We start from the raw sequence: 26,594 nt of genomic DNA on the forward strand, positions 1-26,594 counted from the left end.
CATGCTGTATCTCTAAACTAAACTCAGGACATTTTCAGGTTGGACAACTGACATATCCCCACTTTTCCCTTTGATTTGCGGTGGTAGATCACAAACAATAAAACCAGAACTATGACTCGGACCATACCTGCCAAGAAACAGACTCTCCACAGGCCAGAGTGCAGAGACATCTTGACTTCTGTCGTCATATTTAAGGGTGAAATGGCCCCTTCCTCCAGATATAACCAGTAGTCCGTGCTAACCGCTACTCCGAGCAGACCCAGGCCGCACACAGCAAACACGCTGCTCAGAAGAGTCAGTGCTTTCCTGCCACACGACGTCATTCCACACAACATCTGAAACAAAGGGAGAAACTCCACAGGTCAGAACATACTAATTAATCAAACAAAACCATTTTACACACTCCAATGTAGAATTGCTACCTCCAACTACCCTATCCAATTAAACAACCCTTTCCAAATTCCAGTGCATATAAATTGGTGTTTGCACTATTTTATTTCTCAGATGCCTGTATGACTTTTTTTCCCCAGGTTATGATAGCAGTAGGATTTAAAACTTCAAATTATTAAAGACTGCTTCGTTGGAAATCTTTTCACTGGATGGCTTTAAGTGAGTCAGTTCACATGCTAAAAGAGGCAAGGTCTCAAATTCGACTTCCCCAAATAGAGATAAAATCAGAAAGAGATGACATTAAAACATTTGTATGTTTTACAAAATATTGGCACAGTAACCGTACTTCTATGACAGATGGTTACAGATGTAAGCTGTGGCCTAGGTTGACTATCGAGTGCAGTGCTGAGGGAGTACTGCATTATCAGAGGTGTTGCCTTTAGGATTAGACACAGTGTGCTGTTGTTTGCTTTTGTCAAATAATGACTGACGAAAGAGTCACTTAAATGCTGGAACTACGCAAATATCTCATCAGCCTCTGGAGCAATTTAACAGAAAAGCTGGTAGGCTCACCGCCTCCAAAATCGGAAGCTGTGGGGCAACACAAAAGAATTGGATCAGCCAGTTGTGAGTCACCAGATCAGATCGTTTCATCTCTGCCTGCTGCTGAATCCTGCTGTTCTTTGAACAGTGGGTGATGATGGACTATTTGCTTCATCCAGAAATAACCTAATGAGATTGGCGAAGCTCCCTAGTCCACTCACTGCTCATGGCGTGCCTTGTGAAGCGAGATGCATCATTAAATAATCAGGCAGCAGGTGTGGTGTGGGCGTGCAGCAGCTGAGGAGGGCAGGTGCTTCAGGTATAGCAGACCCTCCGCTCAATACCATGCTAGAGATGATGAAAGGATGGAATTCGTCACTTTGGGGAGACTCATTCTGAAATATCCAAACCCTCGCCGCCATTGCGGGTGCTTTCAAACTCAATTTCATGTTTAGAAATTATATGGATGCCGACCCTTTCTGGGAATGGATGAGAACGATCACAATCCAAGATTTCTAGAGAGTTTAAATAAAGCACACAAATTGGATGTACAAATTTGGTGCAGCTACAATCAAAACCAAAGCATTTACACAGCCAACACTGGAAAATGATTCACTCCAAGCTAACGACGTGATCTATGAGAAGGAGCTACAGTTGAGAGCACTCGAGTTATAAGGAGAGATGGGACAGACAGGGAACTTCTTCCCCAGTGCGAAGACGAAGACGTGACCTAATAGAGGTTTATAAAATCATGAGGTGCATAGATCAGGTGTATGGTCACAGCCTTTTCCCCAGGGTAAAGTAGTCTAAACCGAGAGGGAATAGATTTAAGGTGAGAAGAGAAAGATTTAAAGAGGACACGAGGGGCCACTGTTTCCATACAGCGGGCAGTGAGTATAAGTTGCCAGAGAAAGTGGTTGGCATGGGCATAATTACAAATTTTAAGACACACTTGGAAAGGTGTTGGTAATGTATTGGTTTATTCTTCACAAGATACAGTGAAAATCTTTGGAGGGATAGACAGGCAAATAGGACTAGATTGGGTAGGCACTTTTTTATTAATCAAAAATATTTATTCAAATATTAAAATAATATATACAGTACACTAAAACCAAAACAGAACCCATCACCATAATACAAGACAAACAATAAACTATTATACAACCAGCTTATATCTCTTGTCAAGGATGCATCCAACCCACCGCGGTGCCCAGCGGTCCTGGAAATCCCCCAGGGTGCCTGTGGACAGCGCGTAGACCCTCTCTAACACCACCCGGGCGTGGACGTAACCCCAGAAAAGGGGCAGACAGCTGGCTCGGGCAGAGCCCTCTTCCGCCTGGCACCGTTAATTGGGTAGGCACCTTGCTCAATATGGATGTTGGGCCAAAGTACCTGTTTCCTTGCTGTACATGCCTGTCTTTACAGCAAGGAAACAGTTGGAACAGACATGGCAGTTCCAAAAGTGGATGGGAAACTAAGGTGGCAGCAGAGATTTCCTGTGCTGTCGGCTCAGGAGTGTAGTTTGACCAATTTTCTGATGGAGAGGTGAGATTGTGGTCCACTGAGTCACAGCTGACGCACAAATCAAAGAAAAGTACATGTTTCTTAATCTTCAGCTGTTTCCCCGCTGGGCTGCACTTCAGCCTCATTCAAGAATTTCTTTTCAATTTCAGGAGATTTAATGATTCATGTTTCAATCAAGTCAGCAAAGCATTCTTTATCCTATTTTGTTCTTTTGCAATATGCTGTTATTGAAGAGTAATAACCATTCTGTTGCCTTTCCAATCCATATCCCTGCATGAATCTTTGCTGCTGGGAGGGGGATTCTTTTACAATCTTCTCAAAGACAAAATCAAACCTCAGTTTAGCATTTCATCATTATTTTTAAAAGGTCGTTCAAACTATGTAGGCATTCAGATAAATTGGATTGTTAATTAAATAACAAAATGCTTTGATTTCAGATGACTATCATATATCATATCATATATCATATATATACAGCCGGAAACAGGCCTTTTCAGCCCGCCAAGTCCGTGCCGCCCAGCGATCCCCGTACATTAACACTATCCTACACCCACTAGGGACAATTTTTACATTTACCCAACCAATTAACCTACATACCTGTACGTCTTTGGAGTGTGGGAGGAAACCGAAGATCTCGGAGAAAACCCACGCAGGTCACGGGGAGAACGTACAAACTCCTTACAGTGCAGCACCCGTAGTCAGGATCGAACCTGAGTCTCCGGCGCTGCATTCGCTGTAAAGCAGCAACTCTACCGCTGCGCTACCGTGCCGCAGATGTCAAATTGTGTGTTTAAAGCTTACATTATAAAACTGTTTATAATATCAACTATAATTAATGCAGCTTGTACTTTAATTCACAAATTCATAGTCATAGAGAGTCATAGAGTGATACAGTGTGGAAACAGGCCCTTCAGCCCAACGCGCCCACACCAGCCAACAATGTCCAAGCTACACTAGTCCCACTTGCTTGCGCTTGGTCCATATCCCTCTAAACCTGTCCTGTCCATGTACCTGTCCAATTGTTTCTTGAACAATGGGATAGTCCCAGCCTCAACTACCTCCTCTGGCAGTTTGTTCCATAAACCCACCACCCTTTGTATGAAAAAGTTACCCCTCGGATTACTATCAAAATCTTTTTCCCTTCACCTTGAACTTATGTCCTCTGGTCCTCGATTTCCCTACTCTGGGCAAAAGACTCTGTGCATCTACCCGATCTATTCCTCTCATGATTTTGTATACCTCTATAAGATCTCCCCTCATCCTCCTGCGCTCCACGGAATAGATACCCAGCCTACTCAACCTCTCCCTATAGCTCACACGCTCTATTAACATCCTTGTAAATCTTTTCTGAACCCTTTCAAGCTTGATTATATATTTCCTATAACATGGTGCCCAGAACTGAACATAATATTCTAAATGCGGTCTCACCAACGTTTTATACAACTGCAACATGACCTCCCAACTTCTCAAGTCAAGTCAAGTCAAATTTATTTGTCACATACACATACACGATGTGCAGTGAAATGAAAGTGGCAATGCCTGCGGGTTGTGCACAAAAAGAATTACAGTTACAGCATATAAATAAAGTTAATAAGTTACTATTAGTGTCGACAAAAATTTAGTCTCTGGGGTTATAAAAGTTGACAGTCCTGATGGCCTGTGGGAAGAAGCTCCGTCTCATCCTCTCCGTTTTCACAGCGTGACAGCGGAGGCGTTTGCCTGATCGTAGCATCTGGAACAGTCCGTTACTGGGGTGGCAGGGGTCCCTCATGATCTTGCTTGCTCTGGATCTGCACCTCCTGATGTATAGGTCCTGCAGGGGGATGAGTGTAGTTCCCATGGTGCGTTCTGCCGAACACACTACTCTCTGCAGGGCCATCCTGTCCTGGGCAGAGCTGTTCCCAAACCAGACTGTAATGTTGCCGGACAGGATGCTCTCTACAGCCCCAGAGTAGAAGCAATGAAGGATCCTCAGATCCTTCAGAAAATCCTAGCGAGGGAAGGCGATCAACCTGAAGTCGTTGTGCACGTGGGCACGAATGACGTCGGGCGGAAGAGGAAGGAGGTGCTACAGCGGGAGTTTAGAGAGTTGGGAAAAACGCTGAGAAGTAGGACGTCGAAGGTAGTTATCTCTGGACTGCTACCGGTACCTCGTGCTGGTGAGGCCAGGAACAGAGAGATAGAGGGTATGAATTTATGGCTGAGGGACTGGTGCAGAGAGCAGGGATTTAGATTTCTGGACCACTGGGTTCTCTTCTGGGCTAGGGGTGACTTGTACAAAAGGGACGGGTTGCATCTTAACAGCAGGGGGACAAACATTCTGGCAGGCAGGTTTGCTAGTGTGACACCTGTGGCTTTAAACTAAGTAGTGGGGGGGAGGGGTTAACAAATTGTGAATATGAAGATGAGGTAAAAGGGAATACAGGAGATATTGCAAAAGACTCTCGGAAGAATGGGAACAGAAGTTCTAGAGCGGAAAAGAAATTAAGGGCAGGGCCAATTGTGAACGATGTGAGAGGGGAGGTAAATACAGAAGTTAAAGTGTTGTACTTAAATGCGCGTAGTATAAAAAATAAAGTGGATGAGCTTGAGGCTCAGTTAGTCATGGGCAAGTATGATGTTGTAGGGATCACTGAGACATGGCTACAAGAGGACCAGGGCTGGGAACTGAATATTCAGGGGTACACAACGTATAGAAAAGACAGACAGGTGGGCAGAGGGGGTGGGGTTGCTCTGATGGTAAGGAATGATATTCATTCCCTTGCAAGGGGTGACATAGAATCAGGAGATGTTGAATCAGTATGGACAGAAATGAGAAATTGTAAGGGTAAAAAGACCCTAATGGGAGTTATCTATAGGCCCCCAAACAGTAGCCTCGACTTAGGGTGCAAGTTAAATCAGGAGATAAAATTGGCGTGTCAAAAATGTAATGCTACGGTGGTTATGGGAGATTTCAACATGCAGGTAGACTGGGAAAATCAGGTTGGAAATGGACCCCAGGAAAGAGAGTTTGTAGAGTGCCTTCGAGATGGATTCTTAGAACAGCTTGTACTGGAGCCTACCAGGGAGAAGGCAATTCTGGATTTAGTGTTGTGTAATGATCCTGATCTGATAAGGGGACTAGAGGTAAAAGAGCCATTAGGAGGCAGTGATCACAACATGATAAGTTTTACTCTGCAAATGGAAAGGCAGAAGGGAAAATCGGAAGTGTCGGTATTACAGTATAGCAAAGGGGATTACAGAGGCATGAGGCGGGAGCTGGCCAAAATTGATTGGAAGGAGGCCCTAGCAGGGAAGACGGTAGAACAGCAATGGCAGGTATTCCTGGGAATAATGCAGAGGTTGCAGGATCAATTTATTCCAAAGAGGTGGAAAGACTCTAAGGGGAGTAAGAGACACCTGTGGCTGACAAGGGAAGTCAGGGACAGCATAAAAATTAAGGAGAGGAAGTATAACATAGCAAAGAAGAGTGGGAAGACAGAGGATTGGGACTCTTTTAAAGAGCAACAAAAGTTAACTAAAAAGGCAATACGAGGAGAAAAGATGAGGTACGAGGGTAAACTAGCCAATAATATAAAGGAGGATAGCAAAAGTTTTTTTAGGTACGTGAAGAGGAAAAAAATAGTCAAGGCAAATGTGGGTCCCTTGAAGACAGAAGCAGGGGAATTTATTATGGGGAACAAAGAAATGGCAGACGAGTTAAACCGTTACTTTGGATCTGTCTTCACTGAGGAAGATACACACAATCTCTCAAATGTTCTAGGGGCTGGAGAACCTAGGGTGATGGAGGAACTGAAGGAAATCCACATTAGGCAGGAAATGGTTTTGGGTAGACTGATGGGACTGAAGGCTGATAAATCCCCAGGGCCTGATGGTCTGCATCCCAGAGTACTTAAGGAGGTGGCTCTAGAAATAGTGGAAGCATTGGAGATCATTTTTCAATGTTCTATAGATTCAGGATCAGTTCCTGTGGATTGGAGAATAGCAAATGTTATCCCACTTTTTAAGAAAGGAGGGAGAGAGAAAACGGGTAATTATAGACCAGTTAGTCTGACATCAGTGGTGGGGAAAATGCTGGAGTCAATTATAAAAGACGAAATTGCTGAGCATTTGGATAGCAGTAACGGGATCGTTCCGAGTCAGCATGGATTTACGAAGGGGAAATCATGCTTGACAAATCTACTGGAATTTTTTGAGGATGTAACTAGGAAAATTGACAAGGGAGAGTCAGTGGATGTGGTGTACCTCGACTTTCAGAAAGCCTTTGACAAGGTCCCACATAGGAGATTAGTGGGCAAAATTAGGGCACATGGTATTGGGGGTAGGGTACTGACATGGATAGAAAATTGGTTAACAGACAGAAAGCAAAGAGTGGGGATAAATGGGTCCCTTTCGGAATGGCAGGCAGTGACCAGTGGGGTACCGCAAGGTTCGGTGCTGGGACCCCAGCTATTTACGATATACATTAATGACTTAGACGAAGGGATTAAAAGTACCATTAGCAAATTTGCAGATGATACTAAGTTGGGGGGTAGTGTGAATTGTGAGGAAGATGCAATAAGGCTGCAGGGTGACCTGGACAGGTTGTGTGAGTGGGCGGATACATGGCAGATGCAGTTTAATGTAGATAAGTGTGAGGTTATTCACTTTGGAAGTAAGAATAGAAAGGCAGATTATTATCTGAATGGTGTCAAGTTAGGAGGAGGGGGAGTTCAACGAGATCTGGGTGTCCTAGTGCATCAGTCAATGAAAGGAAGCATGCAGGTTCAGCAGGCAGTGAAGAAAGCCAATGGAATGTTGGCCTTCGTAACAAGAGGAGTTGAGTATAGGAGCAAAGAGGTCCTTCTACAGTTGTACCGGGCCCTGGTGAGACCGCACCTGGAGTACTGTGTGCAGTTTTGGTCTCCAAATTTGAGGAAGGATATTCTTGCTATGGAGGGCGTGCAGCGTAGGTTCACTAGATTAATTCCCGGAATGGCGGGACTGTCGTATGTTGAAAGGCTGGAGCGATTGGGCTTGTATACACTGGAATTTAGAAGGATGAGGGGGGATCTTATTGAAACATATAAGATAATTAGGGGATTGGACACATTAGAGGCCGATAACATGTTCCCAATGTTGGGGGAGTCCAGAACAAGGGGCCACAGTTTGAGAATAAGGGGTAGGCCATTTAGAACGGAGATGAGGAAGAACTTTTTCAGTCAGAGGGTGGTGAAGGTGTGGAATTCTCTGCCTCAGAAGGCAGTGGAGGCCAGTTCGTTGGATGCTTTCAAGAGAGAGCTGGATAGAGCTCTTAAGGATAGCGGAGTGAGGGGGTATGGGGAGAAGGCAGGAACGGGGTACTGATTGATAGTGATCAGCCATGATCGCATTGAATGGCGGTGCTGGCTCGAAGGGCTGAATGGCCTACTCCTGCACCTATTGTCTATTGTCTATTGACACTCTGAATTTCCTCAGTTGTCTAAGGTGGTAAAGGCGCTGCTTAGCCTTACCCACCAGTGCGGCAATGTGCGTTGCCCACGTCAGATCCTCTGCGATGCGGACTCCCAAGTATTTAAAACTGCTCACCCTATCCACAATAGACCCATTTATCTCCAGTGGCGTGTACGTCCTTGGATGTTTAGCCCTTCTGAAGTCCACAATCAGCTCCTTTGTTTTAGTGACATTCAAGAGGAGGCTATTGTCCTGACACCAGAATGCCAGATCAGCCACCTCCTCCCGGTAGGCCTTCTCATCGTTGTTGGAGATCCGGCCCACCACCACAGTGTCATCAGCAAACTTGATGATGGAGTTTGAGCTGAACCTGGCCCCACAGTCATGTGTGTACAGGGAGTACAGTAGGGGGCTAAGGACGCAGCCTTGGGGGGATCCTATGTTCAGGGTGAGGGAGCTAGATGTGTGTTCCCCCATCCTGACCACTTGGGGCCTGGCAGTGAGAAAGTCCAGGACCCAGGCACACAGAGGGGTGCTAAGCCCCAGTTCCAGCAGCTTCTCAACCAGTCTGCTGGGGACTATTGTGTTGAATGCTGAACTAAAGTCAATGAACAGCATCCTCACATAGCCCCCCTGGCTGTCCAGATGAGAGAGAGCGGTGTGTAGAACCTGGGAGACCGCATCATCCGTGGACCTGTTCGGACGGTATGCGAACTGTAGTGGGTCCATGTTGCGAGGAAGGAGGGCGCAGATGTGCTTCTTGACTAGCCTCTCAAAGCATTTCATGACAACCGAGGTGAGGGCCACCGGTCGGTAGTCATTTAAACACGCTGGAGAGGCATTCTTTGGCACCGGTACAATGATGGATCTTTTGAAGCATGCAGGGACTATAGAAGCATTCTATACTCAATGCTCTGACTGATGAAGGCCAAAGTGCCAAAAGCCTTTTTGACCACCTTATCTACCAGTGACTCGACCTTCAAGGAACCATGCACCTGTACTCCTAGATCCCTCTGCTCTACAACACTACCCAGAGGCCTACCATTTACTGTGTATGTCCTGCCCTTGTTCGACGTCCCAAAATGAAACACCTCACACTTCTCTGTAATAAATTCCATCAACCATTCCTCTGCCCACCTGGCCAATCGATCCAGATCCTGTTGCAATCTTTCACAACCATCTTCACTATCTGCAAAACCACTAACTTTTGTATCATCAGCAAACTTGCTAATCTTGCCCTGTATGTTCTCATCCAAATCATTGATCTATTAACAAAGCACCCTTTTATTATTTGACCCTTTATTGTTACAAATTGAGTTTTCATCTCTCATTGGAAGGCTCAGTCAGTGTGCTTTTGATTGATAACATTCTCGTTCCCTCTTTTCCTTCGGGACTTCTGTCCCGTAATTAGACATTCAATCTAGTGCATGAGATGGAGATATGATTGTTGAAGAATGGAGAAAATGTTGGCTTGTGTTGAAGTCTGCAGGCTAGAGTTGTAATAATTCACTGAGGTACTTGGTCATGGAGAGGTGTGACCTACTATCCAGGGAGTGAATGGTCAGTTTCCGGCTCTGTTGATGATACTGGCCCAAGCTGGTGATCTCCAAACCACATTAAAGTCTACAAGAAGTGGGTTCTTCCTGTGGCAGAAGAGTTAGAGAGCGGATGGTGAGGGAGGGACAGACCTTCACTTGGAAACATAGGCATTTCAAACTCTCGGCCAGTCCCTTGTGTGGTAAGCTTTGCTCGTGGGTGGTTCAGAAGTGGGTCTAAGTCTCGATTTTCAGCCATTGACGTCCTGGGGAGTTAAGCAGTAGATCCCTGAAGTTTAGACCAAATGCTTGGTCTCACCCCTTTGTTGGGAGTTGAACATACTTGAAATCTGCCCCCCTCCTTTCTCTCCTCCATGTCTTCCCCCTGATCTCCCATTTTTATCCCCTTTCCCAAACTGCCCCAACCCCATTTTTGTCCCTCTCCCCTCAAGCTTTCATCTGCTTTCTACACACACTGATGTTAGTGCGATACTCCGTCTGTCCCTGTCTGTCACCCTAAGCATTTACCAACCTCTACAAGACACAAGCCATCACTTGAACAAGCTAAAGAAAATGGTTTCAATTCCTCGCATCCTTCTTGTGGTGCTTTAATTACCAGACCAGCAGCCAGTGGTCTCCTCCATGGATTCAGAGTTATCATTTTAATGCCATCATGTAACAAAGGAGTTTAAATTCAACTAACTAAAGAAATCCAGATGAAACCTAGTCTCACCAAAGATATCCATCGATATCCATAAAACAACAGGGATTGTCACCAAGACCCATCTGTTTCACCACCATCCTATAGCAACAGGAAATGCTGCCAAAAATCACCATCTTTGGAAGAGAGAAAAATCAAGATGCTGCCTGACCTGCTGAGATTCTCCGGCATTTTCTGTTTTGATTTCAGATTTCTTACCCGTTCTGGCCGGTACGAGTTTCCCGACTTGTTCTTGTGACTAATGTCGCCACAGTTCAGTGACAATTAGGAATGAACAACATCAAGGTGGAGGAACTCGAGTCTGAAGATGAGTCTCGACCTGAAACATCACCTATCCATGTTATTCAGAGATGCTGCCTGACCCACTGAGTTACTCGAGCACTTTGTGTCTTTAAATGTATAGTCATATGCACATAAAAACCCATTTGCTTTAAAGGGATGGTGCCATTTTAAACCCTTTTGCCTAGATATCCAATGTACCTTAATTTCAGAAGCAATTTGAATGTTTATTTTCTGTTACGTTTCTGGGGAATTTAGTTTGTGTGAATCTGCCCAGGGACAGAGGAATCCATCCAGGGAATTTGTTGCAATAGGAAGAATGACTTACTCAAAACATTTGGGACTATTCCACCCACCCGGTTTGATTTTTGCTCCAGATTCCAGTGCCTGGGATCTCTCGTGCCTCACTAAACATCTGCTCCCAGACTGTCCTCAATCTTCAGTTTGACTTCAATATTAATATTAACATTAACAATATTAGGACAGCATAATGGCACAGCTGTTAGAGCTGCTACCTCACAGTGTCAGAGATCCTGACCTTGGGTGCTGTCTGTGTGGAGTCTGCACATTCTCCCTGTGACCACGTGGGTTTCTTCCAGGTGCTCCGGTTTCCTCCCACATCTCAAAGACATGTGGGTTTGTAGATTACTTGGCCTCTGAAAATTGCCTCTAGTGTAGGGAGTAGATAAGAAAGTGGGATAACATAGAACTGATTGTGAACAGGTGATGAATAGTTGGCATGGACTCGATGGGCCGAAGGGCTGATTTCCATGCTATATCTCTAAACTAAAACTCAACTTTATTGTCAAGTATTTAGTGAATGTATTAGTAAATCCACTTCTTCAGATTTATTTGTAGTATAAATTAAAAGGATCAGTGACGTGCAAAATACTCAGCACCACACTCCACTTGAATTTAAGTGGAAGGTAGGTGGGGTGACTGGGGGCCAACCAAATGATAGAAAATTTGCCATTTGGCCCATCATGTCTGTGCTGGTGGTAGAAAAACCATCAACCTTTAGTCACATGGCCAAGTATTCTTTAAACGAGGCAAGGACAATCAGATCCCTGCCACCATCTTGGTTGAATAACATTTCCTTCTCTCCCTTTAATACTCTTAACAATTTCCAGCTTCAACTTTGAAATTGTTTGCAAGATAAAGCATGGAAACAGGCGCATCAGCCCATCGAGTCCACACTGACCATCACTTGCCTGTTCACACCAGTGCTATGATATCCCACTTTCTCACCCATTCCCTGCACACCAGGGGTCATTTTCAATGGCCAATTAACCTACAAACCTGCATGTCTTTGACATGTGGGAGGAAACCAGAGCACCCGAGGCAACCCCACATGGTCACATGGAGAATGTACAAACTCCACACAGACAGCACCCCTGGTCAGGATTGAACCCAGGTCTCTGGAGCAGTAAACAGCAGCTCTATCCCACTGCGCCATCGAGCCACCCTCTTGTTGGGATCTTTTGTCAAAATACCCATTAGAGGCAAGCAATTAACTTTTGCTATTATCATTTCAATACATTCAAGGTTTAGGCGTAATTGTAATTATATCTGTTCTTAGTTTTTACATCTGATTTTATTAATAACTAAACCAAGTGGGCCCAAACTCTCCTGCATTGGTGCAGCACCATCTCCTCCCTCCCTCCCTCCCCCTCCCCCCTCCCTCCACCACAGCTGAGGATATCTTGCTTGCATTCCAGTCCAATGATGGTGGACAGATTGGGGACACTTTGTTTTAGTCAGATTATCATGACATCATATTAAAAGGCATAGTTGCAATTAATATACTGGTACCTCATGCTTAGATTCACACATGGAAGGTGGCTTTGTGGTGGCTGTTCAGACCAGAGTGGGATCTGCAGACTCTGCCGCAGATGGGGAAAGGTGGGCTGGCAGTGAGAGCCGGTCTATTCTACAATCACGTGGTTCATTCAAGAAATGTTGAGGTTATCATCAATGTTCCAGACACTCCTCCATTTGAGTAGTCATGAACAATAACTGATGAGGATTTCTAACAGCACATTTATAAATGGTATAAATGGACTTGGAAAACAATTTCTGAAAGGAGAGAGTGTGGTGGGTTCCATTCCCCCCCTCCCCCCCTTCACCCTGAGGGTTTGAGAATATCTTTTAAGTATTTTCTCTGTCCTGTTGATAAGCTCTTGCTATGACAGTTCCCAGAGTGCCTGTTGATGGAGTCTAGTGTCAGGCATGTGAGCAATGTGACCTTAATGTAGTGAGTGCCTCAACGCTGGAGACGTTGGGCTGATTGGGGACACTCGGTTTTACTTTGTTTATCATGACATCTTATCGAAGGTGCAGATGCAATTAGCATGACTGGAATCCAAGGCTCAGGTTCATGCATGGAAAAGAATCAATTTTCTGAAAATTGAAGGATGGAAATTTATCCAAGTCAAAATATCGACTGGCTGTCTATTATTAGCTGCAATGAAACTGAATATTGGCAGGTGGCACTTTGGATTGCATTACTGCGTTTGATAAATTGCTTTCCCTTTGAGCGGAGAGGCTTGGGAGAACAAAAGACGTAACTGGGACATTGAAGTGAGCATGTGAATTCAGCAAGATGCAGCATTTCCTTTCATACTTGGGTCCATTAAATGCCACACTAAAAAACCTGTATACAGTGATGCTGCTGGTGATAAATCATGCCGAAGGAAAGAATTATCCAGGGCAATTCAGAGCCTCTTGACACTGCCCTACATTAGAACAGTTAAAATATATATATTGTTGAAACAAACTGTAAATAAAGCGGTAGGTTTTAAGGAATGTTTTAAAGTAAGATAAAAGGTAAAGAAGTTTACAGAGAGAGTTCCAGATCTGAACGTCTTAGCACTTAAAGGCTCAAACATCAACAATGAAGTGAATGAACTGGGGAATGACCCAAATACTGCATTTGGAGAGGCACAATTCTACAGATTGAGGAAAGTGAAAGCAAAGATTGAAATCTAAACAAGCATTATAGACAATAGACAATAGGTGCAGGAGTAGGCCATTCGGCCCTTCGAGCTAGCACTACCATTCAATGTGATCATGGCTGATCATTCTCAATTAGTACCCCGTTCCTGCCTTCTCCCAATATCCCCTGACCGCTATCCTTAAAAGCTCTATCTAGCTCTCTCTTGAATGCATTCAGAGAATTGGCCTCCACTGCCTTCTGAGGCAGTGAATGCCACAGATTTACAACTCTCTGACTGAAAAAGTTTTTCCTCATCTCCGTTCTAAATGGCCTACCCCTTATTCTTAAACTGTGGCCCCTGGTTCTGGACTCCTCCAACATTGGGAACATGTTTCCTGCCTCTAACGTGTCCAACCCCTTAATAATCATATATGTTTTGATAAGATCCCCTCTCATCCTTCTAAATTCCAGTGTATACAAGCCTAGCCTCTCCAGTCTTTCAACATATGATAGTCCTGCAATTGCGGAAATTAACCTAGTAAACCTACGCTGCGCACCCTCAATAGCAAGAATACCCTTCCTCAAATTTGGAGACCTAAACTGCACACAGTACTCCAGGTGCGGTCTCACTAGGGCCCTGTACAACTGCAGAAGGACCTCTTTGCTCCTATACTCAACTCCTCTTGTTATGAAGGCCAACATTCCATTGGCTTTCTTCACTGCCTGCTGTACCTGCATGTTTCCTTTCAGTGACTAGCCATCCCTGGTCACAATGCAGAGAGGCAATGGGTAAATGGAACTTGGTACCTAGCTTGCAGTTTTGTATGACCACTTTCAGTTGATATTGATGGGGAGAGCAGGTGGATGGGAAATGAAAGGGGGCCATAGATGGATCATTAGAAGTAATATGGGTAACTGCAACACAGGAAAAGAACTCATTTTCTCGCGATGACTGGATGTTTTCAAATAGAGCCAAGTGAATGTTGGCCCGCCCAGTTGAATGATGGTGAAGCAGTATTGGTAAAAGTATTGGCAAACGTCAAAGCTGCATGGAGGTTGAGAAAACAGAGAAATGATAAATTACACAGGACATCATTAGTGACTTTAATAAACGTTCCACAACTGAACCAAAGTAGAAACCTGATTAAAGGAGTTAAATCAAGGAAACAAATATTGATGTAAATATGTTGAGGTGTATAATAGTGAGGTTGCAAGATGGATTCAACAATGGCTGAATGGGAGATACCAGAGGGTAACGGTTGACAATTGTATGTCAGGTTGGAGGCCAGTGTCTAGTGGAGTGCCCCAAGGATCTGTGTTGGGTCCACTGTTGTTTGTCATTTACATTAATGATCTGGATGATGGTGTGGCAAATTGGATTAGTAAATATGCAGATGATACTAAGATAGGTGGAGTAGTTGATAGTGAGGTAGATTTTCAAAGTCTACAGAGAGACTTGGGCCTTTTGGAAGGGTGGGCTGAAAGATGGCAGATGGAGTTTAATGCTGATAAGTGTGAGGTGCTGCATTTTGGTAGGACAAATCAAAATAGGACGTACAGGGTAAATGGTAGGGAATTGAGGAATGCAGTGGAACAGAGGGATCTGGGAATAACTGTGCATTGTTCCCTGAAGGTGGAATCTCATGTGGATAGGGTGGTGAAGAAGGCGTTTGGTATGCTTGCCTTTATAAATCAGAGCATCGAGTATAGAAGTTGGGATGTAATGTTGAAATTGTACAGGGCATTGGTGAGGCCGAATCTGGAGTATGGTGTGCAGTTCTGGTCGCCAAATTATAGGAAGGATGTCGACAAAATGGAGAGGGTACAGAGGAGATTTACTAGAATGTTGCCTGGGTTTCAGCGCTTAGGCTACAGAGAGAGGTTGAACAGGTTGGGTCTTTATTCTTTGGAGCGTAGAAGGTTGAGGGGGGACTTGATAGAGGTTTTTTAAATTATGAGAGGGACGGACAGAGTTGACGTGGGTAGGCTTTTCCCTTTGAGAGTGGGGAAGATTCCAACAAGGGGACATAGCTTCAGAATTGAGGGACAAAGGTTTAGGGGTAACATGAGGGGGAACTTCTTTACTCAGAGGGTTGTGGCTGTATGGAATGGGCTTCCGGTGGAAGTGGTGGAGGCTGGCTCGATTTTATTATTTAAGAGTAAATTGGATAGGTATATGGATAGGAGGGGATTGGAGGGTTATGGTCTGAGTGCAGGTAGATGAGACTAGGTCAGGGAGAATGGTCGGCGTGGACTGGTAGGGCCGGACAGGCCTGTTTCCATGCTGTAGTTGTTATATGTTATATGTTATATGTTAATTAAAGTGATATAATTCAAGCTTTTGATCTTAAAGAAAAAGGTTACCTATAGTTACTGATCTCACCTTTAAACAAGGCCAGTGGTGGGTTCTGCACGGGATCTTACAGGAAACTAGAGTACTAGGCAGTTCAGGAAGGTGAAATGTTAACTTGGTTTCTCTTTCCTCATATCCTGCCTGGCCACCGGAGTGTTTCTCACATCTTTTGCTTTAATAGAGGAGCCCAAGAGGACGATGGAGCATATCAAGATTGACTTTTCATTTGCTTACAGATCGCACAAAACTAAATGTTTACTTGAGATAGACACAAAAAGCTGGAGTAACTTTGCGGGTCAGGCAGCATCTCTGGAGAGAAAGAATGGGTGACGTTTCGGGTAGAGACCCTTTTTCTGTAAATGTTTACTTTCATGCTTAAGGAATTGAATGGGACTGACTATTTGCCAAAAAAAAGGCACATTTTTTGAATTGTCGCTCCATTTTGAAAAGGGAAATGTTGGAAAAAAGACACTTTCCATTGTAATTGTCTGAAAGACTATTTCAATCAGGCCAAAAAATGGCATCAGGTTCTGACCACTGTGCATTCAAAAAGGTCATAACGCATTCAAAAGAAGAGTGCAGTGAGGAGCAACAAGGAAAATTGATTTTGACATGAAGCTGCTTGGAACAGTGAACTTTTAGAAAAATTATTAATACACAATAAATTATTTAGGGAAGCCATTATTCAGCCTCTGACGGTCATATTTAATCGCCCAGCATTGGGGATGGAATATTCTCTGCAATGAATCAGACAACTTGATTAAATAAAGTATCTGGAACATGCCAGAAATCATCTCCTCTTTGTGACACCTCCATAAACCAACCAATGGACACAATTTCCACAAAGTCAGTGAACAGATCGATCAGGACAAATGATAACCCGACAGAAAACAGGCCGGGGTAAGCCTGCAGTCATGTTAATTTGAATGCGTTATGAACTTGGAACATGGGAAATGCGCTGATTCCATTGAAAGCTGAGATATCTTGCATTCAATTAGCTGACCACTGGAATAACATAAAGCAATGCCTTATTGTATCCATCAACTGAAGAAGAAAAATAGTCCGATGAAGATTTGTGAATTTCTGATCTTAAACATTGCAACATGAATGGATATGAAGAAGAAAACTGGAGACTAAATCAACTAAATCTATCCAAGATTAAGGTAAATTTGCAAGATTTTGATCCAGAAACAAAACATCAGATATTTTTGTAACAGAATGGCAATTGTACACAAAACAATAGAATGGCATTTGTTTTTTAAACAGGTGAGCGGTGGATAATATTGATGTTCAAAGGGACCTAAGCATCCTGGTGGCACATTGGCGCAATTGATAGAGCTGCTGCCTCACTGCCCCAATGACCCAGGTTCGATCCTGACCTCGGGTGCTGTTTGTGTGTGGAGTTTGCAAGTTTTCTCTGTGACCGCATGGCTTTCTTCCGGGTGCTCCAGTTTCCTCCCACATCCCAAAGATGCGCAGGTTTGTGGGTTAATTGGCTTCTGTAAATTGCCCTGAGTGTGTAGAGAAAATGGGATAACATAGAAGTAGTGTGAATGGGTGGTCGATGGTCGGCGTGGACTCAGTGGGGCAGAAAGGCTTGTTTCCATGCTGTATATCTAAACCAAACTAAATCTTTGTGTCCAAGTCACTGAAAACCAATATGCAGATGCATCAAACAATGAGGAAGGCAAATGGTATGATAGCTGTAATCACGGGCACATTCGACCACGGTAGTAAAGATGTCTTTCTGTAGTTATAGAGAGCCACACTTAGTGTACATCTTGTCTCTTTATCCAAAGAATGGACTTGAATAAAGCTGGTTACTTAGGATTCAGATGGGGAGAAATTTCTTCACATAGAGTGTAGTGAATATTTTGTAATTAATTATTAGATGAAAACGAAGCTCATCAAATGCATTCATTCAAAACAGAGCTCGATAGATTTCTACATTAAAGGAGTTGTGAAATATGGGATAATGCAGGAAAATCATGGTTTTGATTAAGCAAATTCAAAGCGTCAAATACTCTACATCTGGAACCATTTCTTATGTTTTGATGGAATAAACATACAGCTATTCAAGATAAATGGGTTCAAACTGAAGGAGGAAATGAAAGTCAAAGAGTTTAGATCGGGGTTAGGGTATTGATGGCTAGCTGGCTTAGGGCTGTCATTAAAATGCTACATTCTTGTTTCTGATGCTTTCTGTACGTGAGGTGACAATTGTCACTTATGTCACCCATTGTCAACATCACACAGTCTGAAATCAGAAGCAATAGAACTTAAATTCTCTCTCCTTCCCCCAACATTAACACACAACTACAAAAAGCAGCTTCTAATGCATCTGCATTCCCCACACAAATCACGCTCTGATCCGTCCAAAGACGGTGGTTATTGCGCTGCATGTGGTGCTGCTAAATCAGAAAGCTCAAGATGGTCCGGTGTCCAGTCTGTTCTTTGAATTGAATTAGCGGAATATTTTCACAGATTTCGGGTTTATGAATGTTTTCAACAACTTATAACGAAAGCTGGAAAACGGCAACACCTGTGGAGGTAATCATGAATGCTGCACAACAATTCCGGTAATCATTCTTCATGTGGCAATAGAGGGTAATGTTTTAAAATGATATCTTGATTCACAAAATATTAGACATGCGTGTATTTTTTAATAATTATCAATGTACCATTGTTGCAAAAAATCTCATCACAAATTACTGTTATTTTAATCTCTTTAAATTTTAAATGAAGTATCAACATTTTTTAATAACTCTGTGAATACAAATATTATATGAAAGTTAAATGTACAAATAGGGCATTCATGCCCCCAATTTTTCTCCACAATATCTATAGTTTTGGGACAACATGGTCTGTTCCTACACTACCCTTATCCTTCAATAGACTATATAGCCTCTGTTCTCGTGCGTAGTTGTGTCTCTGGTTCAATCATTAAATAAGATGTGACGCTCCAGTGCCTTACCTGCTGCAGAAATGATATTAAATATCAAATAACTCTGCAATTACAAGACCAGATTCTGATTATTCCATGTCATTTTTAAATAGATATTTACTCATGTCAGACAGCATCATAGTGAATTCACTATCCCAAAATCTTGATCTTACCTACATATATGTATCATTACATTTTATATTATACGTATCGCCAAAAAAAAGATATTCTATTAAATATTCACATAGTCCCATTGACGTAGGTTGGTCCATTTTACTGGCTTATGAATGCTGCCTCTCTATTCCCACTTATCCTCTACGTCACCTACCTTTCTCCCGTTCATTCTAAATTATTATTTTCTAAAATAGAGTGTGGCATATCATGGTCACATACATTGAAATTATACAGCTCTTCCTGCTCCATGCATTCTTTTATCACTTGCCATTATTTGGCATGCCTTCTATTGTAACAGCTACAAATCTGGACACCTTTTCCATGAATCCCAACAATGTCAGTAACAAGCTGGGAAGAAATACTGCCCCTGACATGGCAATAAATTGAATTAGGATGTACGTAGTTTCTAAATAATTCAATAGTGAAAGTCCATTGAGCAATAAACATATTTGAATATACCAGAAAATAATAAAATGGCAAAATTAAAATAATTAGTAAAGAATATGATTCATTTAACCCTGATGGAAGCATCGTCTGTTTGATGCTAAGAAAATATAGCACAATGAAGATTCTTCATTGCACTTTGGGAGCTATGTGTTTAAGCCAATGTTGCAGTATTATTGTAGGTCATCCCATAGGATAGAATATAGAGCAGTACAGAACGGGAACACGCCCTTTGGCCCATCATGTCTACACCAATCATAATGCCAATCTGACTAATCCCAACTGCCTGCGTAGGCCATATCCCACTATTCCCTGCTTGTTCATGGGTCTACCCAGGTGCTTCCTAAATGACGCTATGGTATTTGCCTCCGCCACCTCCCATGGCAGCATATTCCAGACGCCCATCACCCTCTGTGGAAAGAAAACTTGTATCATAAACCTCCTTTAAACTTTCCCCCTTTCACCTTAAACCCGTGTCTTCTCACATTTGACATTTCCATCCAGTTAAAAATGACCCTTGACCAACTGCCCTATCAATTCCCTTCAAAATTTTATATACTTCTATCAGGGTGCTCAGCAGTCTCCTCTGCTCCAGCGACAATAATCCATGTCTGTCCAGCTTCTCCTTGGGGCTAATACTCTCCAATCCAGGTAATCTCCTGCTGAACCTCTTCTGCACCCTCTCCAAAACCTCATTCTTTGTCTAGTCTTAGAGGGAGTACAGAGAAGGTTCACCAGATTGATCCCTGGGATGGCAGGACTTTCATATGAAGAAAGACTGGATAGACTAGGCTTATACTCGCTGGAATTTAGAAGACTGAGGGGGGATCTTATTGAAACATATAAAATTCTTAAGGGGTTGGAGAGGCTAGATGCGGGAAGATTGTTCCCGATGTTGGGGAAGTGCAGAACCAGGGGTCACAGCTTAAGGATAAGAGGGAAGTCTTTTAGGATCGAGATGAGAAAACATTTCTTCACACAGAGAGTGGTGAGTCTGTGGAATTCTCTGCCACAGAAGGTAGTTGAGGCCAGTTCATTGGCTATATTTAAGAGGGAGTTAGATGTGGCTCTTGTGGCTAAAGGGATCAGGGGTATGGAGAGAAGGCAGGTACAGGTTACTGAGCTGGATGATCAGCCATGATCATATTGAATGGCGGTGCAGGCTCGAAGGGCCGAATGGCCTACTCCTGCACCAATTTTCTATGTTTCTAACTGGAACTGCACGCAATACTCCAAAATATGGCCTAACTGAAGTTTTATACAGCTGCAACATGACTTGCCACATTCTATACTCGGCATCCCTGCTGACGAAGGCAAGCATGCCATATACCTTCTTAGCTTCTCGATCTACTTGTTGTGCCACTTAGGGAGATATGGGCTTGCACCCCAAGGTCCCTCTACATCAGTGCTATTTACTGTTTACTTTCAAGTTAAAAACTTAGCAACATTTTTTTTATGTTCCTCTTAAATGCGCTACTATCTGCAAATCTGCACACATTCCTTGGTGTAAAATGCTGAGGCTGCGGTGAAAGTGGCTGATATAATGGGATTGACAATGTTGTACTTTGTGGGATTTTTGTATAATTGCAATCACCGCATAAACAGAAAATAGCCGGAGGTAGACACAAAATGCTGGAGTAACTCAGCGGGTCAGGCAGCATCTCTGGAGAGAGAAGGAATGGATGACATTTCGGGTCGAGATGCTGCCTGACCCGCTGAATTACTCCAGCATCTTGTGTCGACCTTTGATTTTAACCAGCATCTGCAGTTTTTTTCCTACAGAAAATAGCGGGATTTGGATTGAACTCGGTGTACCTTGTGGGAGGGCAATGATCTGTGAAGGTTGAGTGGGGGCTATTGGCAGCTGGCTGCTCCCGGACCGGCGAGACTCCACTCACAGGGCGACAGCCGGACTCACTGTCAACAGCTGGCTCTCCGCCCTGCAGCCTGCCGTCAGACCACGGCTAACAAAGGGAGAGTCTGCAGCATATAGCAAAGCTCGATTTAAAATAGAAATATTTACACTTCCAAACAAATGGGATCGACATCTCGACTCCCACCTCATGCAACACTTACTTGTTTTGTTTCAGTGAGAAAATCAAAATGTGTGAAATTCTGGCTGGAAGACAAGTTCTATAAAGTAGCAACAGGGACGTGCAGATGCTGGTTTGCCAAGGAAAGACACAAAATGCTGGAGTAACTCCGGGGGTTAGCATCCCTGGAGAACATGGATGGGCAACGTTTCAGGTCAGCGCCAGTCTTCAGACACTCTCCTCAACCCTCCCTTTTCATTTCTAGCTTTGGTCTTTTGGAATCATGGCAGCAGCACCCAGCTCATCCTTTCGGCCCATTATTCCCATTCTAGCCCCTTGAGAGGACCAATGGTGGAATCTCACAATCCCGCCCTGGAAACTGGTTAGTTTCATGAATGTTATCATGCTGGAGTCATGTATCATATGACTCTGGTTAGTTTCATGAATGTTATCATGCTGGAGTCATGTATCATAGAAACAGGCCCTTCGGCCCAACGTGCTATGGCCGACCACCTGCCCGTGTTTGGTCCATATCCCTTTAAAGCTTTCCTATCCAATCTCTCTTGAACTTGACCATTCAATCTAGCCTTTACTCTCCCGGCCGGAAATCTGCGATAACTGAACGGATGGAAATGAACCACGTTTTTTTCCTGCCTGGTCGTTTTATGTTTTACAGACATTACTTCGTTTCTTAGCAATGTTTTTCCTTGATGTACGCCGCACATTTCAAACGAGTTCCCAGCTATCTGCGAGCCCCCTCCTACCGGAATGTTAGACAATAGACAACAGGTGCAGGAGTAGGCCATTCGGCCCTTCGAGCCAACACCGCCATTCAATGTGATCATGGCTGATCATTCACAATCAGTACCCCGTTCCTGCCTTCTCCCCATACCCCCTGACTCCGCTGTCATTAAGAGCTCTTATCTATCTCTCTCTTGATTGCATTGAGAGAATTGACCTCCACTGCCTTCTGAGGCAGAGAATTCCAGATTTACAATTCTCTGGCTGAAAAAGTTATTTCTTGATGTCTCAATCATCCATTTAGACTGTCTGATACCCGCAGAGCAGGAGGTTTAGAGGTCAGCTTGCTGGGAGAGTGGACTGGGATCTGATTAGCGGGTTAGATACTCGGGATATCAGGCACGTTTCAGTAGTGGTGGGAACGTAAAGCGTTGATTTATCGACTTATTTTCTAAGCAGCAACCACTGCCATTTTTGCATTGCAACCAAGGGAGAAAAGGCATTTAAACGCAAACCCCCCCCACGCTGAACAATCAGAACGTAGCCTCCTTTGCTCTTTAGTTCCATTAGAAACATGAGAATAGTTAAACGGGTCGCTGGAAACCTCTAGAGAACTACTGGACGGATGCAGTTATTCTCGAGCACCGGCCAACAGCAATTGTTTCTCAGAGCCGGCGGTGACAGGAATGACATAGACGGAATATTTACCACAAACTCTCTGTTGGATCAACGGCATTTAGACAGCTTCGCACATGGCTCCTACTTAACATAGATTTTAAAAAGTTATTTTAAAAAACAAAGCGTGTTTTAATTGCTTATATCAGACAACGGGTTTTCTGCTGTGTCAGTTTAAAGATGTATTCGATTATATCTCAATTGTGGTACAAAGGGAGGCTGCATTGTGCAGATCCAGTTAATTCAGTTGGTGAGACACACAATGCGAGATAACGGAGAGAGTATCGGATGACTGGGCACACGTGTGTGGGCGCTGTCTCCGTGAGGTTTGTAGCCTTCCACAAGATACGGCCTCGGCTTTTGTTGCCTCTGTAATGGACGGATATCAGGTTAGGGCGGTAAGATCAGAGGGCTGGAGAGTCACGGTGAAGCTCTCGGTGATTAGTAATTCATTTAAAAAAAATCCCTGCCTGCAAAATGAAGCATTGGAAAGCGACGTGGGTATGTCCCCGCATGTGTGTGTGTGTGTGAGACAATGCAGCGGAAAGAAACGCACAGGGAATTCAGCTCCTACCTTTGATCCAAGATCACACAGCGAGGGAAGTTAACCAGGATGCCGGGTGAGCCTGCGAAGCTGCCGCTGGGCGTTGGTCAGCGCTGGGGGACCGTCCCGCACAGGGCAGTGGAGCCGAGAGTGGGGATGCAACGAGGAAGAGCCTGCTCCTGGATGTGCTTTCTCTCCTTGGGGCGGGCGGCAGATGACCGAGGAGTTCTCCTGCTGGAAGCGGAGTAAAGCTGAGCCGAGGAGTGGGCTGATGAGGAGGAGGGGGAGAGGCAGGATCAACCCATCAGCGCACACGTGCTTTGCAGGCTGACAGATGGAGCAGGAAGTGGGACACTTTCACACGCAAAACTGGGCACTTGTCAGGAAGAGACCAATAAATAGAATCAGCTTGTGTGTGACTAGGGGAAGACGGGACTTTAGCTCGGGGCTAGTGTCCCAGGGGAGCGCAGTGAAACGTGGGCTCGGATGTGGGATCACATGGGAGAGGGAATCAGCTATTGGTGAAGGGGAAAAAACTGCAGATGCTGGTTTAAATCGGGTCTGAAGAAGGGTCTCGACCCGAAACGTCACCCATTCCTTCTCTCCCGAGATGCTGCCTGACCCGCTGAGTTACTCCAGCATTTTGTGTCTAGCCCCGGTTATTGGTGAAGTTTGGATGCTCGGGCATCTATTTTTATGGGGTGAGATAACAGGTTTCAAAATAAGCCACTGACACACACGCTGACGTGAACGTTGGCCGGGATCATTGGATGGGAACCCCGGTACTCACACTCCACTTTCTGCAGCTCGTGATGCGAACAAGATATCCCTGGATCGCGGGAATCCTGCCTTAAATAAGTGGGATTTTGCAATTGTTTTCCCAAGCACAGTTTATTTCTCTACACGCAGAGGTGGGTCAGGTCAAGTCAAGTCAATTTTATTTGTATAGCACATTTAAAAACAACCCACGTTGACCAAAGTGCTGTACATCTGATTAGGTACTAAGGAAAAAATGAAACATACAGTAGCACGCAAACATAACAGCACATACAAAACAGTTGAATATCAATAATAATGTGCCCAGAGCGCTACTATCCTGCCACCATTTCCCATTCATCTTTATGTCAATTGTTACAGTCGGATCGAGGGCTGTCGATTAGCCTCTGAACCGCCAACGTATCTGGCAGATCAAATACGTGTTTCAATTATTTTTGCGAGAAATTCACCATTACCAAAAACTGCAGAACAGTTTGCTTATATCATTATTAACCATACAAATGGATCTATCCGGTAAAGCAGCATTTATTTATTAAAAACAATCACTTGGACCAGAGTCACCCCCATTAATTGTGGAGGAAAAAAAACTGCAGATGCTGGTTAAAATCGAAGGTAGACACAAAATGCTGGAGTAACTCAGCGGGTCAGGCGGTATCTCGGGAGAGAAGGAATGGGTGACGTTTCGGGACGAGACCCTTCTTCACTGATGTCAGGGGAGGAGGTGGGACAAATGTCCCGAGATGCTGTACAGGGCCCGAGTGAGACCTCACCTGGAGTACTGTGTGCAGTTTTGGTCTCCAAATTTGAGGAAGGATATTCTTGGTATTGAGGGCGTGCAGCAGGTTTACTAGGTTAATTCCCGGAATGGCGGGACTGTCTTATGCTGAAAGACTGGAGCGACTAGGCTTGTATACACTGGAATTTAGAAGGATGAGAGGAGATCTTATCGAAACATATAAGATTATTAAGGGATTGGACACGTTAGAGGCAGGAAACATGTTCCCAATGTTGGGGGAGTCCAGAACAAGGAGCCACAGTTTAAGAATAAGGGGCAGGCCATTTAGAACTGAGATGAGGAAAAACATTTTCAGTCAGAGAGTTGTGAATCTGTGGAATTCTCTACCTCAGAAGGCAGTGGAGGGCAATTCTCTGAAGGCATTCAAGAGAGAGCTAGATAGAGCTCTTAAGGATAGCGGAGTCAGGGGGTATGGGGAGAAGGCAGGAACGGGGTACTGATTTACAATGATCAGCCATGATCACATTGAATGGCGGTGCTGGTTCGAAGGGTTGATTGGCCTCCTCCTGCACCTATTGTCTATTGTCTATTTTGTGTCTACCTTCACCTCCATTAATTAGTTCGTCAAAAGCATCATAGGAAGTGCATTGACAACGCCATTCAATGCTGGCTTTGACTATAGTCTTATGCCAAAGCATTCTCTATGGAAGTCCCCATAGGAAGGCATTTCAGAAGAAGTTTAAATTGTTAGATGTGAAAAGGTTGACAACAATAAACTGAAGAGATGAATTGGTAAGGTTAATGGAAGTACTATGAATGAATAAAAAATGAGTCCTTTCAACAGAGGCATCTTGGCTTCAACCATTAATCGCCCATGCTTTAGAATCCCCCCACCCCCACCCCAAACCTTTGCTTCTTCCTGTAAATCATCCGTTATAACCTAATCCTTTAACCCAGTGCCGTGGTGGAGTGGTTAGGTAGGGGATGAGAAAGTGAACTAAATAATAAAATAGTTATCAAATGAGAAGTTAAATAAGGTAAATAACTCAGTCTACATAAATAAGAAATGTTCCAGTAAATGAACAGAGCAGTTTACATGAGAATTAGGGTGGGACAGTGGACAGTGAAGAGCTGCTGCTTCACAGCGCCGAAGATCCAGTTTCAATCCTGAAATTCTCTGGAATTCGCACATTCTCATCGCAGGACTGTATGGGTTTCCTTTGGGTGAAACATAGAAACATAGAAAATAGGTGCAGGAGGAGGCCATTCGGCCCTTTGAGCCAGCACCGCCATTCATTGTGATCATGGCTGATCATCCACAATCAGTAACCCGGGCCCAACTTCTCCCCATATCCCTTGATTCCACTAGCCCCCAGAGCTCTATCTCCGGTTTCCTCCCACATCCCGAAGATGTGGAGGTTTGTAGATTCATTAGCTTCTGTAAAATTCTCCCTTGTGGGTAGGGAGTGGATGCGAAAGTAGGATAACACTAGTGTGAACTGTTGTTTAGAAAGGAACTGCAGATGCTGATTTAAACCGAAGATTGACGCAAAAAGCTGGAGTAACTCAGCGGGTCAGAAGCATAAAAACATTGTGGACTCCCCCAACATCGGGAACATTTTTCCTGCATCTACAATAGCAAGAATGTCCTTCCTCGAATTAGGAGACCAAAACTGCACACAATACTCCAAGTGTGGTCTCACCAGGGCCCTGTACAACTGCAGTAGGACCTCCTTGCTCATATACTCAAATCCTCTTGCTAGGAAGGTCAACATGCCATTTGCTTTCTTCACTGCCTGCTGTACCTGCATGC

The 26,594-nt window shown here is 44.1% G+C and overlaps 1 protein-coding gene across 3 annotated transcripts in view; it reads right to left on the reverse strand.

Annotated features, from left to right (window-relative positions):
- Positions 1-23,901, reverse strand: part of LOC144594967 (voltage-dependent calcium channel gamma-5 subunit) — a 34,728-nt gene extending 10,827 nt beyond the window's left edge. Inside the window, exons 1-2 of one of the 3 annotated variants that reach the window (XM_078401911.1) lie at positions 23,299-23,901; positions 128-335 (exon numbers count right to left, since the gene is read on the reverse strand). In XM_078401911.1, coding sequence (XP_078258037.1) covers positions 128-335 — 208 coding nt within the window. In that variant the 5' untranslated portion in view covers positions 23,299-23,901. Of the gene's footprint in view, positions 1-127; positions 336-736; positions 828-21,351; positions 21,383-23,298 lie in introns of those variants that run through there. The other 2 variants (XM_078401912.1, XM_078401913.1) reach the window with 2 other exon arrangements.
- Positions 23,902-26,594: the final 2,693 nt, after the last annotated feature.

This window comes from Rhinoraja longicauda, chromosome 6 (assembly GCF_053455715.1).
Source record: "Rhinoraja longicauda isolate Sanriku21f chromosome 6, sRhiLon1.1, whole genome shotgun sequence".
Lineage (NCBI taxonomy): Eukaryota > Metazoa > Chordata > Chondrichthyes > Rajiformes > Arhynchobatidae > Rhinoraja > Rhinoraja longicauda.